The sequence below is a fragment of the Neovison vison genome, chromosome 13, assembly GCF_020171115.1.
Source record: "Neovison vison isolate M4711 chromosome 13, ASM_NN_V1, whole genome shotgun sequence".
NCBI lineage: Eukaryota > Metazoa > Chordata > Mammalia > Carnivora > Mustelidae > Neogale > Neogale vison.
The window spans coordinates 51,820,867-51,836,376 of record NC_058103.1 but is presented as its reverse complement, the minus strand read 5'-3'; the positions used below and the strand labels follow the sequence as shown (position 1 = coordinate 51,836,376).

The following is a 15,510-nucleotide window of genomic DNA, read 5'->3' as shown; positions in this document are numbered from 1 at the left end:
AATGATCATTTGACTCCTCTATTTTGGCTCTCTCTGTTTCTCCCCACTTCTCTCTAGGTAAGTCTAACTTCTTTGGAACCATTCATATGGCCCTTCATGTCCTTGGTCCCTCATATGTCCAGCTTGATCTTTTCCTTTTCTCTTGCACTATGGTACAGATATGTTGCTTTATTTTCAGTTCTCTAAATTTACCATGCTGACTCTATATCCAGGAATGTGTTAATTCCCTCCATCCCTTGATCTGGGTAACTTCTATTCACCTTTCCCATGTAAGTTTGCTATTATTTCTGTCAGCATTCTTCACCTCCCAAAGTTACCTTAGGTTCCCCTCCAATGTTTTCCTACAGTATCTTATATCCACATCTATCAAACTGTATTGTAATTGACTGGTTATCTATCCCCTGAGGACAAGAACTATCCTCCTATCTACCCATCCTCAACCCTTTGGCAACTCACAGATATTTGGCAGAGTCCTTCATATATTATTTCAGCTTAAGTACACACTTCGTTGATCACATAAAAGAATTCTTCTTTCTTATGAGTGACCTCTTTGTAAATTGACATGAGATATAGAATGTAGACTTAAGCATTCATTTACAATAAAGCCTAACCCTATTTTGTCTAGTCTCATTTATTTAAGGCACAGCAAAGATGCTATTCTTGTATTTGTATTTTAATTTATAAACTTAACTGTGTGTGTGCATAGAAGGAGCAGTAAGAGGTGAGGAGACATAGATAGCTTATCATAAGGGAGTTCTGGGCCACCTAGCCAATCTCTTTTCCAATCAAACCCCATCACTTTACATTCTAATGATTCATAGATGCACACAGAGTTTCACAGCAGTAAAGCACAGATGTTGAGAAAAGAGCCTTCAAAATTAGTTAAACAAGGTTAATATTCCAGTTTCCCAAAGTCCTCTCTCTCTGCAGAGTATGGGTATATAGCTTAACATTTGTAAGATTATGTCTGTACCTAAACAAGAGTGATGCTAATTTCAAAAGAGTTTTTGGTGTTTATTATTATTATTTTGGCATATTTTAAAATTTATATTTCTGTTTATTCTGAAAGCAGTTATTTTATTTCTTCCTCATTTACAATTAAAAAATCAAAAACAGGTATTCATATCATGTCATAATTGAATAAATTATAAAATAACACACTAAGAAAGATATTTCTGAAGTCAGAAAGGTTTGCATAAAATATAGACACTGTAAGTGGAAATGCAGATGTATCCTCAAATATGGAAAAGATTAAAGGAATAGAAATATAATATTCAATTGTGTGGGCATAGATATATAAACACAGAAGTATATAATTTGAATTAAAATATGTATAACAACTAAAGTTAATAAAAAGAGGTATTAAATTTCAATAAGAAATTATTACAAGAGAAGTTAGAAAACAAGGTGAAAGTCTACCATTTAAAAATGAAGAAGGAGAAGGAAGAGGAAAGAAGAGAAAGATCAAGAAAAAGACACAAGGCTCAGATAATAATAGCTGAATTACACTTGTCAGACTCCACGCCAAATGGGTTGCGGTCAAATCTCAGTTTCACCTCTGATTTAACTCTCTGACTTGTGTGAGTTACTTAACCTCACCCTTTCTTCATCCTTAACATAGAGTAACAGTAATATCTACCTCATTATGTTGATTAAATAATTAAATATGGCAGTATATATAGGGCACCTAGAATATTATCTGACTGTATGGTCTACATACTTCAAGAACAGCTGATGAGAATAAGTAATGACAAAGCTACTCAAACTACTGCCTTCAAATTCCTACTCAATCTCCTGCTCGGTCTCTTCAAAAATGGTTTCCAGGTCTTGGAGTCCCCTAAGGCAACTTAAACACTTTATGATATTTTGCATTTATTGGTTGGATTTTTTGAAATAGAACAGAAATTATAAAAAACCAGGCAAGCCATTATCAAGCAACTGTAAAGCAGTAGATATTATGTAATATTTTAAAAATCTGTCATGTTCAGCACTTATTATTCAAAGGTAAATATTGTTTGTTCCAGCCACTTAAATTAAAATATTTTAACTGCTGAAAACTAATCAGGCTTTTGTTATGAAAATGGCATAAAATATGTATGATTCCGTATTTTCAGACAACTTAAGAAACTAAACTGAAAATGATAAAGCTAAAGTGATGGTAATTTATAATTAAAAATGAAAAAAAGTCATAGAAAATGGTTACCAATTCAAGATGATTTAGACAATCATTCATTCTTGAAATTTGAGGAAATGGTCACTTAGGAGTTGTGTCAGTGTTTCAAGGTGGTCACATTCCTTGGTGAAGCACTGAGTTAGTCATTAGGAAACTACCAGATGTAAATTTTAGTTCATACATACCATAACCAAGTAACTTAATACCTCATTGATAGGTTTCTTTAAAAAAAACCTAACAGACTTGAAAATATATACAAATATAAGCCTAAGGAACTGTGTATATCTTTCCCGGAAGAAGCAAAAAAAAAACCATTTGCATTTGAGTTCTCAGTCTACCAGGTATATCGTCAAGATCAACTGTGGACTAATATTTTTAATAATCACTGGTGTTAGAGACACAGCAATCCAGGCATAAGAAGAGGATACAGCTCTGGTTGAGACCCACTGTACCCATTATAAGTTATCCATTATAAGATGTACATTTTAAATTCATTTATTCCACAAATGGTGTTGAACAGCATATGACAAGCTCCGTGCTTGAAAGAGCATTTACTCACTCATTTTATATTGAGGTCATACAGCAATCTTAATGATAAGAAGATGCCAAAAGATGAAGATGGAATCTGATCTTAGTCTCTTCAATATAGAAGGGCAATATAAAATAGTGGTTCTCAAAGTATGGCTCTGAAACAGCTTTATCATGATCACACAGGAGGTTGTTAAAAATACAAACACTTGGGCCATACCCCAGACCCACTAAATCAGAAACTGTGGAGGTGGGGTCCAGCAACTGTTTCCCAAGCACAAGAAGTAATTCTGATGCAAACTCAAATTTGAAAACCACTGCTGTAACACAGAAAACAGTGTGTTCAGTTTATTAATAGATATAGTAAAGAGAGTACAAATACAGAGCATAAATTCACATACAAATCTGAATTCAAACAACTCACATAGTGTTAAAGCATGAAAAAAAGAAAACGAAGCCCAAGTGTTTCTCAATAGATGAATGGATAAAGAAGAAGTGGTATATATAAAAGGAATATTATTCAGCCATAACAAAGACTGGAATCATGCCATTTGTAACAACATGGATGGAGTTAGAATGTGTAATGCTAAGTGAAATAAGTCAGTCAGAGAAAGACAGATACCCATATGATTTCACTCATATGTGAAATTTAAGAAACAAACAAAAAAAATGAGCAAAGGAAAAGGGAGAGACAAACTAAGAAACAGACTCTTAGTTATAGAGAACATACTGATGGTGACTAGAGGGGACGAGGTGGGAGATGGGTAAAACTGGAGATAGGGATTAAGGAGTCCACTTGCAATGAGCACTCCGTGTTGTGTGGAATTGCTGAATCACTATGTATGCTGAATCACTATGTAATTAATGTATATTAATTACATTATAATGAAAATAAAAAGTTTAATTTAAAAAAGAATCTTAATCCAAAGTCCACTCTCCATTTCAAATTCTGGTATTTTTTTCCCTTAAAAGTAGGTGAAGGGGTGCCTCAGTGATTCAGTCAGTTAAGCATCTGATGTTTGATTTCGGCTGGGGTCATGATCTCAGGCTCATGAAATTAAGTCCCATATCAGGCTCTACTGCTTGAGATTCTCTCTCTCCCTCTGCCCCTCCCCACCCTGTGTTTTCGCTCTCTTTCTCTAAAATAAATAAATAAACCTTAAAAAAAAGTAGAATAAATGACTGCATTCCACTGAACTTTATAATCCTAGTATATATATATATATGTTATACATCTATATATCTATTGGATAGTTTCTTTGGGAGCAAATTCTTAGAATCCATAATAACCATGTATTTACAGACTGTAGGACATGCAATTTAGTCATTTAAGAGGTGTTCTTTTATCCAAAGAAAGATATCAATCAGGTTTCTCTTCCTAATAAAGTACTAATTCAAATGGACAACCTGGATAGGCTCAAGGTAATTTAATTTGACTTGTAATCAGTTGACCTTGGAGTAACATTAAACCTACTAGATATTTTTTATTCCATCGCCCCCTTAATTACCTTAAAAAACCAACACTGGTTTGTCAGTATTTTTTAACTCTAGGCCTTTTTAAACTTTTAAAAGGTATTTGAAAACACAAATACCACCCTCCCATCACAGTCACACATTCTTTCCTTAGTTTCCCTGACACAGCAGATTTTTCTACCTCATAGTTATTTCTTTTTCACTGGAACCTCTTTCCTTGCTGTGTTCATGCGGTAAATTTATGTTCTCTACCTTTCTGCTGCCTTCAGTTCTTGAGTCTAATGCTTCTGACTCATAAGCTAACATATTCGAAGGGAAGTATTCACTCAAATTCTAGTAGCATGTTCCCAACCAGGCTCCCTTTATTTGGTTTATGTTCACTATCATTCAAATTTAACAAGTCCAATTTAAAAATCTGATCATTCTTGCAAACTTTGATTCAATATCTTACTTTTGTCAATAATTTAATACTCTTTCACTCCAAAAGTCTTTTTGAGGTTGCTCATTTTCCACAACATTCAGGATCAAGAAAATTCTCCGGAGCAGTATTACTACACAAAATGAAATCTGTACAAAGGGCCACAGACTGAGAAAAACTCTTCAAAAAGTAGCTGGAATTTTCCAAGACAAAGTACTCCTATTTCACAAAGCCTTTCACATCAAAGGCCCATGGCTCATCAGGGTCTCTCAAATTTATTATATTTATTCCTCCTAGCAAATACATTGTGAATTTAGCATTTATGGGAATACATGAAGAGTAAATGTGTGGTATCCTTGATTTGGAAAATGGAAATAACCACTTTTTATGGCTTATTTCTTTTCCAGAGCCAAAGAAACCATTAACAAAATGGCTTCTTTAACTTTCTCCCACCTGTTCTCTTCTTCCTCTATATATTTGATGATTTCCAGAACATTCACTAAAGAGACTGAAGTAAATGGGAGGGAACGAAGGTCACTGTACTTTTAAAAATCATTTCTCAAAAATTAAATCAATATTCAAGTTCTATTTCAATATTTTCTTAATTCAATTTTTCTATCTTTCCCCTTCACGACTCTTATCTAAATCTTACTCGACCTTACTTCAAAAGTGCCTAACTTTTTTTCTGCCTCTATTGTAGTATCATTTAATATACTATATATGACATGATTAGATTAGTCTACAGAAGATGCCATTTTATTCATGATTTAAGACTATGCAATGAATCCAGATTATCTATCAATTCTCCACAGACTTCCCTAGGCTGACATTAAATGCCCTATGTCAAACAGTTCCTCCAAACATCTCTCTCAACAAAATCTGTCCACCTGGCTTCAGTCAATCATGTCCATTGCTCTAATCTCACTTACTTCAGCATCTGTAGAATGCTAGTACTTTTCCTTATTCAAGTTGCTAAAGCATAAAAAGTCATTCCCCCATGACCAACCAATTATACTGCCAGTTCCTTAAAATTTTCTGCTTCTATAAACACATTAAACTAGGTACTTAGTAATATTAATAACCACAATGTCACCCATATAGTCATTTGCATATATAATAAATTTATAAATTTCAATTACTATGATCTACTATAACATAAGGCCTTTACTTTAAAAATTATTTAATAAAATAACAAAAAATGTTTTAAGTGGAAGGAAAAATAAGCTATGTCTCAGTCACTACAGTTACATGTATGAAGACCAAACTGAAATTGATAATAAATTCATCTAATAATTATACTGAAAAGTATACTTGCAATTAGTGATTTCTTGATTAGTTGTTATTAGTGATTACTATTTATTAAAAGAAATTGAGTATAAACCTATTAAAAACTAACAAACCAGTCTCTTTGTTGCTGATCACGTCTCTTAACCCCACTACCTGGCAGTACTAACCATTTCTATAGCTGTTCCTGTGGCATTTTGTACCTATTCCTATGATAGCAATTGCTTTAACAAGACTCAAAGGGCAATGCTTCCTTTTTGAACTCCTGGTAATCACTGTAGGATTAATTTACTTCAAGTTTTTATTGACTGACTGTGTGATCAAGTGAAATGATAATTCTAAGCATTTTAATATGTCATAATTCAAAGAGACAGGAACAGTGACAATTTTATTTTATTCAATAAAACATCCTACTTTCCAAAGGGGACACTCAAAAAGGCACATTCATTGTGCATCTCTTACGGCAGAGCATAAAAATATATAAAATTCTAAAATTCTTTATTATTAGAAACTACAGTTGTGTATGTTTCAAATGTCGCCAAATGATGTTTTTGTTGTTCATGTATATTCAGATGAGTTTTCCTTGTTTCTTAATTCCTTAGATACCAAGGGAAACAGACATTCAAATAACCTTTTCTCTTTGCTGTTAAGCAACAAATGAAGCAAGTAATTAGAGGCTAGTAGCTGTCTAAGGAGATTAAACAATTGTTTAGCTGAGCCTAAAAAGTATAAATTAAGGACATTAAGATTTTGAGAAAATTTTTTTCCACACATTAATATTTTTGACTTCACATGATGTATTTCTTCTCGTTTTAAGTCTCTTAAAACAGTGCTTCCAGAATGCCAGTCTTTTTTTTTTCAAATACACTGCAAAAACTCCTAAGAAAAGTATATAAGCCAACACACAAATCTGAAGATAATTTTCCTCATCATATTTAAATATAGACCAAATAGCTTAATTGAAATAATCAACCAATTTCACCAGAAAGCTGCAGAAATGCTGGGTTCAGTCCACCAACTCCATCCAGCTGAAGCTTTAATAACAAGAATAATTTAAGAATAGATATTTAAGAATAATTTAAGAATAGATTTAAGAATAATTTAAGAATAGATAAGAATAATTATCTTAATTTAAGAATAGATTAATTTAAGAATAGATAAAGTTTCTAATAGTTTCTCACTTAAAAACAAAATAGGGATCTCTAGAAATGAATCTGTCATTAATTTTTAAAAAATCAAATTTGTTTTTCAGACTTCATCCAATATAGAAATGTATTACATAATCAGAGCCATGTTCAATATAAAAAGGGGAGGTGCTCTGCCCTAGCTCACCTACATATTTTGCAGATAGAAGAAATTATTTAGATATATAGGCTCAAAATAAAAATATAGGCTAAAGTGATAAGTCTTTAAAAACAGGAAATATGTGACATTAATTATTAATAATCCCTTGAAGAAAAGTTGATCTCATAATCAAAGGCATAAATATTAATTACTAGGAAAGAACATCCATTTTCTAAAACTTATGTTGCTGGGGGTACATTCCTAATGTTTATTTAAATATCATCTAAGTTGATTCAAAAGCTCTTGATTCAGGATTCTGAGATAGCTTGGGAAATTAAAAAAAAGCCATTTGTATGTAATATAAAATCTTCATTACAGTGACCATCAGATCAGAATTCAAGAATTTTTTTTTTTAAAGTTCTGGTATCTGATTGTATCTTAATAAAAGTTGATACCTAAATGTACATACCTGAGAAAGGAGACATCTAAATTTTCTAAGATATTATAGAAGAAATAACCTTACTTTACATTAATACTTTTGTTTTCTATTATTAAGCAAGGGGATAGTTTTAAAAAAAACTGTATCACTTTCATTGTATCTAGGATGCTTTTGCCCTATCATCCTGCACTTTGGTGTATAAGGAAATTTTCAAAAGAAATGTTGTCTTTGAGGCTATTTTGCATGGAAAGATTTTTTCATGTAAGGGTTAAGTGTAAAGAACATGGTAGTGGCAAAAACAAGTGGATATACACGTTTTTTCTGTTCTACAAACGACATCTTCCTATTCACATTGGCAGATCTACATGAGGCCATTACTCTTTATTGAGATCTCCCCAAAATATGTATGAAACTTTCTCTCCCATGGCAAGACACAGTATCTGAGTAAAATTGCCAATTAAAATGGAGCATCATAACAAAGCACCATAGGAAGAAATAATACTTATTTCTACACATAAAAGAAAATCCTAAGAATAAAGAAACCCAGAAAGAAGCTTGGCAAGGAAAGAGTTAGCCTCACAAATTGTGTAAGAGACAGGAATTGTTTTCCTGACTAAGGCTTATAACACCAGAAGTATGTTTTCCTCTAGTGGAAGTCATGAATCTAACAAACTTGGAAAGAATAGTATTAGCAGCAGCCTTACTGATCTGATCAAGAAGGCTTTAGACTAAGACTCAAGGTGGAAGAGAAAAATGTGAGTCTGTAAAATGGATATTATGGAGGACAACAGGTTTGAAATGAAAATAAGACACAAGGACAAAATGTCCAGAAATTATTTTATGAAAATCATGGCTTGGAATAATTCTTAGGCCTAGGATGTATGGCATACCAAATAAAACTAAAAAATAGTAGCCGTGTTAAGGTCTCAAAATGCAGTTTTTTTGTTTTTTGGGTTTTTTTTTTTAGTCCTTATACAACTCTGGTGGCTGAGCATAAGAATTGTCACAGATGTTCAGGTAAGGAGTGCCCTGCACAGGGGAAGCTGGCCTGTGGGACAAGTGCAGATATATTCCACTCCACATGAAATTGCCCAATAGGTATCATTATTTTCAATTTGCGGGGTAGGAACCTAGGCTTAGGTATGTTCAGAAAACGGCTCAAGGGTATCTAGCTAAAAAATGATGAGGCTAGACTGGCTAGAATTGCAAGCCAAGTATGTCTGGAATTCATAATTTATAAAAACATAGGGAAAATTATATACAAATAGGCACACATATGTAATTTATTCTAAAGTAGCAGGGTATGAGGAAATTATCTAATTTGTTCACAAGGAACAACATAGTGACTGGAAAATGTATGTCACTACATATCAGGGAGTTATATACTAGTTTTATGATTCAGAAACATAAAGATAGGAATTTATAGGAGATGTTAATGTAAAAAAGGAAAATCTGGAAAGAAGAGAAACTGCCATTGGAAAATAGTGTAGTAATCGTAGCAAAACATAGTGCAGAAAGTTATTTATTGGTAATAATAACTTGTTTACAAGATGTAAATGAGAAGGACGGACTTCAATTAGCCAGATCTCTATTAGGAGGAAGTCTAATTCTACTAAAAATGTATTTGGGGGGAAGACCCTTATGGTAACTACTTTTCTGCTGAATTTGACGTAGAAGGCAGAGATGTTAGGAATGAAAGTTTTGAGGACCATGAGAACAAAGGAAGGGAACAATGAGCAGAGTTGGGAAAATTGTGCAGACCAAAAACAGGTTTACAGGGAGCAGTGGGCCATTTCCCAGATACTCCAAGAAAATATACCTAAAGAAAGTGAGAAACCAAAGATGAACTCCCGACTTTATCATTGCAAATAAAACTATAACCAGAAAAAAGGAAAAGACACGTAAAGAAAATAATTTAATTTTACAGATAGCAATTTGGTATTCAGTTCTTAGCTATTTCAAAATAGAGATAATACAAGATGAATGTGAATGACCAAATCAAGTGATAAGGACTTAGAAAATGAGTTGATGTATCTAAAGTCAAGAATGCTCTAAGAAGTTCCAAATATGAAGGATCTAAAAATGTTAGCTGTGTTCAGTTAAAAAAAAAAGAGAGAGAGATAGAGAGAGAGAGAGAAAGAAAAGATAAGAAAAAGAAAAAGGAAAAGAAAAAAGATAAGTCCACCAGCTGAAGGAGAAAGAACTGCTAAACTTTCTTGTGTATATTTTCTCTATCAGAGAAGATTATCATCAAATTAGAACAAATAGAACAAACAATTTTGATACGGGTTTTAAGTTTTACTCAGATATCCGTAGGTACTAAAGTAAATGAGGGATAAAAAGAAAGTTTCTCAATGATCCATTGCTGTCTGCTGTGTCTGCAACCTGTGAATACTTAGACAAGAAAGTGATGATTGCCAAATACCAGGGTACATTCACCAGAAAAGGTTTTTTTTTTCTTTTTCTTTTTGCTTATTAGACAAGAAGGACAAGAATATTCAACTAATAATTTATCCTAATTTGAATGCTGTATCTTACACAGCCTTTTATTTTAACTTCTCGAACAAGGTAGAAAAACACTAATTTTATGATAATACAACTGAGTGGGTTTTTGGTGGTTGATCAATCTTCCTCCAAGCAGATTTTGTCCTCTTTACTGTAGAAACTCAAAATGCTATTCTGTGATTTCATTAAGGAAGTGGAAAACAATACTTTCTAAATCTGTGGATAATACAAAGTTGTGAGGGGATCAAATAACTCTTGGAAAACATTTTGTTATACAGAAACAGTCACCCCTGATAATACACTATGTAAATAGGAAACAATGTAAAGACCTACATTTAAATTTCAGAAATATCATTTGCATCAACAAAGGATAACAAGGCTTAAGGACGGTTCATTCTAACAAAACCCGTAATCTTCAACTACCTTAGGAAAACACTGTACTTGATTGTTTGTGCTAAATTATTTCTATTCTTCCGATACATTAAATTCACTCTTAAAATATCCTCTCTCTATATTTTGAAACCCTTCGATTAAAAATAAGTAAGACTTCTAGCTCCTTAGGAAATAAGACAAAGAATTATGCAGCACAGGTAAGAAGAGTGAGCGCATCCTAAATGTTTCTTTCATAGCAAGAATCCAATATAATTTCTATAGCATATCTCCCTGTGAAGGATTTCAGAAGGCTCAAAGGATGTCACTTTAAAATGTCTGCTGGCACAGTAGAAAACGTAAGTTAATTCCAAACATTTGTGGATAACTCAGAACAATTTTATGTAGAACACGATTATCTTTCATGTGGGAAAATACATTCTGGAATATGCAAAATGATTAAAAATTTATAGCAACATATCATAATAACAAGGTCTTCACAGAACCACAAACAGAAAAAACAAAAGACACCAATTAAATTTCTCACCTGCCTGATACCCAACCGGTACGCAACAATCCGATCTACTGCATCAGGATTCATTTGTGTCCACTGTAGACTGTAAGAATAAACACGGTGTCTGTTTTGCCACACAGGATTGTAGGTATCGTAATAGAATTCTGGAGCATAGGCCTTTCCTAAAAATAGAAAGAGTGCTTAAATTTGAATGATGACATACGACAGTCAAACATGCTTGTTCTTTTTTGGTCCTTTTACCTCATTCTACCGTGTATCCCAGGAGTAATTGTTCTATTTGAAAAGTCATTATTAACATCTAACCAATTTTCTGGAGAATTTTGGGAATAGATATAAGAAGATTTCCTGGTTGATTAGATGAATAGTGTGAGAGGAAGAGAAGAATCAAGCTCGACCACAAGTGTTTTGGTCTAAGGAACTGAAAGAATGGAGTTTCCATCAACTGAAGTGAAAAACTATGGGAAGGTCAAATTCTAGGGGAGAACTTCAGAAGTTATTAATTTTTTAATTTTTTATAAACATTTAATGTATTATTATCCCCAGGGGTACAGGTCTGTGAATCACCAGGTTTACACACTTCACAGCACTCACGATAGCACATACACTCCTCCCCAATGTCCATATGCCCACCATATGGACACCCCTCCCCCAGCAACCCTCAGTTTGTTTTTTGAGATTAAGAGTCTCTTATCGTTTGCCTCCCTCCTGATCTGAATGATCTAAACGGAGACATCAAATGGTATATACTAGTCTAGAATTCCGGAGAGGCCAGAATTAGAGCTATAATCTTATTAAACATAAGCATATAGATAGATTTTAAGTTTAAAGCCATGAGACTGAAGAGATCACCAAGGGACTGTGGGTAGATAGAGAAGAAGACTAGGGCCTGGGCACCTGGGTGGCTCAGTTGGTTGAGCATCTGCCCTTGGTTCAGGTCATGAACTCAGAGTTCTGGGATCATGCCCTGAGTTGTGCTCCCTGCTCAGTGGGGAATTTCCTTCTCCCTTTCTCTCTGCCCTTTCTCCCCCTTGTACACTCTCTCTTTCTCTCTCAAATAAATAAATAAAATCTTTAAAAAAAAAAGGCTAAAGCTTGACCACTGGGGCAATCCAAGGTTAAGAGATGTGAGAGCAGATAACAACCTCAACAAAGCCTGAGATGGAACAAATCAGTGAATGGGAGGAAAATAAAACTTGTGGCATCCTAGAAGTCAAAAGTAGTATGTCAGCAAGTGAATGATCAATTCTCTCAAAAAAAAAAAAAAAGTCAGTGAAAATGATAATTTGTGTTTATATTGTGTTTGGTCAATACATTTGAAAATACCCAAAGACTTAATAATGACACGAGTACTTGGACCAATAACAAAGAAGACTTTATTCAGATTTTAAGGATATATGAAATGTCTATCATGTATATGACATATACAAACCCTGTTTTTTTTTTTCAGTTATCAAATTGGAAAGTGCACAGACCATTTGGAATTATAGATCCAACTTCTTGATATTCTATAATATAGTTATTTTCATACCTTCCATTTTTTACCTATAAGTATTTATTTATTAAGTTAAATTAACAATATCTAAGGAGAACCTATTAAATGCCATATAGTATATTGCCAGTGGGGATACAATGAAGTATAGCCTCTGTCCTCATAGAGATTGTTAACATTTCTTAGATTTTTCAAAAGCTTTGTCGTTCTTACTGAACGATGAGTTAATAAGGTGTACATTTATCACTCCTCTCCTTCAACATCTTTTCTGTTTTTCTTTTATAAAATTAGGTTAAATATTAATGTCCTGAAGGGTTTTTCCTTATGGGTTTCTCTTTGCAGGAAATTCCCTTCCCCAGTTTTTCATATTTCTTACTTAGTCATTTATCATCTAGTGGTTGCAGGAGAGCTGGCTCATAAAAATTACTAACAGGTAATTAAAGGATGGATTTTGCCCACTAAGAATAGAAGTGATAGTCTCTATTATCCCAGAGATGTTCACTGGAAAAAAAAATATATCAGATGAACCGAATTTGAATTTAAATACATGGAATTAAATATCTGAATTTTAGTAACTTTTGAAAAATTCTCCCACATCAACATTATATGCACTGGAAAAAATGTTCTATGGATATTCATTCAGTTGAAGTGAAAATGGATTGAAAGGAGATCTCCTGCATAGAAGGAGATCTCTAGAAAAGTGCCATCACAAACACTTTATTTTTTCTTTTATCTTTTTATGGTATTTTTCCTTATTACTAAGTGATAGCACAAATTCATGCCCACAACTCTTCAGAGCAAAATCTAGATGAGAGAAAAATAATATTCTGAATAAGGAAATCAATACCCAAAACATCATTGATAACTTGTACTTGAGACCAAATGTTATTGAGGATGTGCATTTAATAGTAGCCTAGATAAAGGAGTAGGGGTTTTGATTGTAAGTAAGCATCCAGGGACGCCTAGGAGACTCAGCTGGTTAAGTCTCTGACTCTTGATTTCAGCTCAGGTCATGATGTCAGGGTCCTGAGATTGAGTCCTCTCTGGACTCCATTGTCAGCCAGGATTCTGCTTGGGATTCTCTCTCCCTCTGCTTCTGCCCCTCTCCCCACTGGTATGCCTGCGTAGATGCTCATGCTCTCTAAATTTAGTTCTAAGCATCACTTTGTTCATAAAATGAATGATGCATTCCAGTGGAATGAGTAGAGAGAGTAGAGTCATAAATTGCAGTTTGGTTGGCATTGAAAAGAACAAAAAAGTCTCTCAAAGATAGGCAGATGCAGTTTTCTATGACTTGAAATTTTATCACAGAGAAAGAGAATCAGACAAATTTTAACCAATCTGTGAAATAAGGTGACTACCAGTGGGTGGATATTAAAAGGAAACATATTTAAGAAACTCAATCTCAGGAAACAAACTGAGGGTTGCTGGAGGGGAGGGGGATGGGAAGGATGGGATCGCTGGGGGATGGACATTGGGGAGGGTATGTGCTACGGTGAGCACTATGAACTGTGTAAGACTGATGAATCACAGACCTGTACCCCTGAAATGAATAATACATTGTATGTTAATTCAAAAAAATCTGATGTTGAAATGTTCTACCAGTCCTTTCTGACTGTGTAATGTATGACCTACTTCAGAAGTCTGTGATTTTCTCTTCATCAGGGGTTTTTTTGGTCAATACCTACCAGTCATTTAGCAGGGCTGAGGTGGGTGACTTTCCACAAATGGCCATTAAAGCACCTCTGAGTCTCAAGTCTATAGGGTGCCTACTCTTTATTGTACTACTTTAATTGTACTAAGCATACTAATTTATTAATTCCATTTCATGTTTCTAATACCTGTAATCTAATCCAATTTTCTTTGTTGACTGCCTGGAGAGTAACTGGCTGCCTGTCATAAATGTAAATTGCCATAATTCAGGATGTTATTGTTTACCTAAATAAATACTTTTAAGGTTATTGAAGCAGTTTAACCTTGAAAGTCAAAAAAATCCTCATGACTCCGTGATTAATATGAATTTGTTTATCAAGATTCTTTTCAAGTTCATCTAATGCTTAAGTATTCCAAATAGATCAAATTTCAATGTAAGGGGGGACAAGATGGCGGGGTACTAGGAAGAGGCGTCTTTTCATCTGGTACCCCAAAGTGAGCTGATTACCTACCAAAGAACTCCGATCACCCATGAAATCAGCCTGAGATCAGAATTATACACGTCTGGATCTCTACAGGGGCAGAAGACGCCACTGAGCAGGTAAAGCGGAGTGGGAACGGCGGACTGATATCAGAAGATAAACAAAAGGGGGAGGGAGCCACCAGAGGCGACCAGTGGGAAAGTAATACCCCAATACAGCAAGAGTGCCCTGCGTCTGGGGACCAGCATTAACTTGGAGACTGGTTGAAAGCACTCCTAAAGAGCAAAGGATTGCGGGGGGAAATTGTGGGAATCGGGGCGGCTAGGGACAGGAGCTTAAGTCCCCGGTCCAGACGGCCTCCCCGGCGCGGAAGCAGAGAGAGTGTGGCGGAGAAACCAGCTCCTGGTCCCTAAGCCGCCAGCGCACCCCAGAGCGCGTGGTTCCGGCTCCTGTGAGGGGATGGGAGCCGCACAGGTCTGCAGAACACGCGCTAGCCCTACCACAAAGCTTGAGATGCGCGCGCACGTCCCTCGAGCTCTCCTGGGTTACTAAGGCCCGGGGGCGCTTCTTGACCTGCGCCATTGTTTCAAAGTCTAAGCCGCGCCCGCGAAACTCTTCCCCGGACAGAGGCGCGCAAAAGCCCAGCCTGCGGCTTACGGACCAGCGCCCCGTTCTCAGTGCCCCAGACGCGCGCCCGACCCACAGCCGCTTCTGAAAAGAGGTGCGCGCAAGCCGGGCACTCCCAGCCCGGGGCCGGTGGCAAAATCTCTGTGTGCGATCGCTGCTTGGAACCTCTCTGGCGGTCAGGAGCTCCCAGACAGCCGCCACTGCCTTGGCTTTGGGGACGAGCAAAAGATCCTGCGCCCCCAGGGTCTGCA

At 35.3% G+C, this 15,510-nt stretch overlaps 1 protein-coding gene across 1 annotated transcript in view; it reads right to left on the bottom strand.

The window, feature by feature from the left end:
- Positions 1–15,510, bottom strand: part of MDGA2 (MAM domain containing glycosylphosphatidylinositol anchor 2) — an 845,496-nt gene that overhangs the window by 84,605 nt on the left and 745,381 nt on the right. Inside the window, exon 10 of the mRNA XM_044231999.1 lies at positions 11,021–11,169. Coding sequence (XP_044087934.1) covers positions 11,021–11,169 — 149 coding nt within the window. The remainder of the gene's footprint in view (positions 1–11,020; positions 11,170–15,510) is intronic.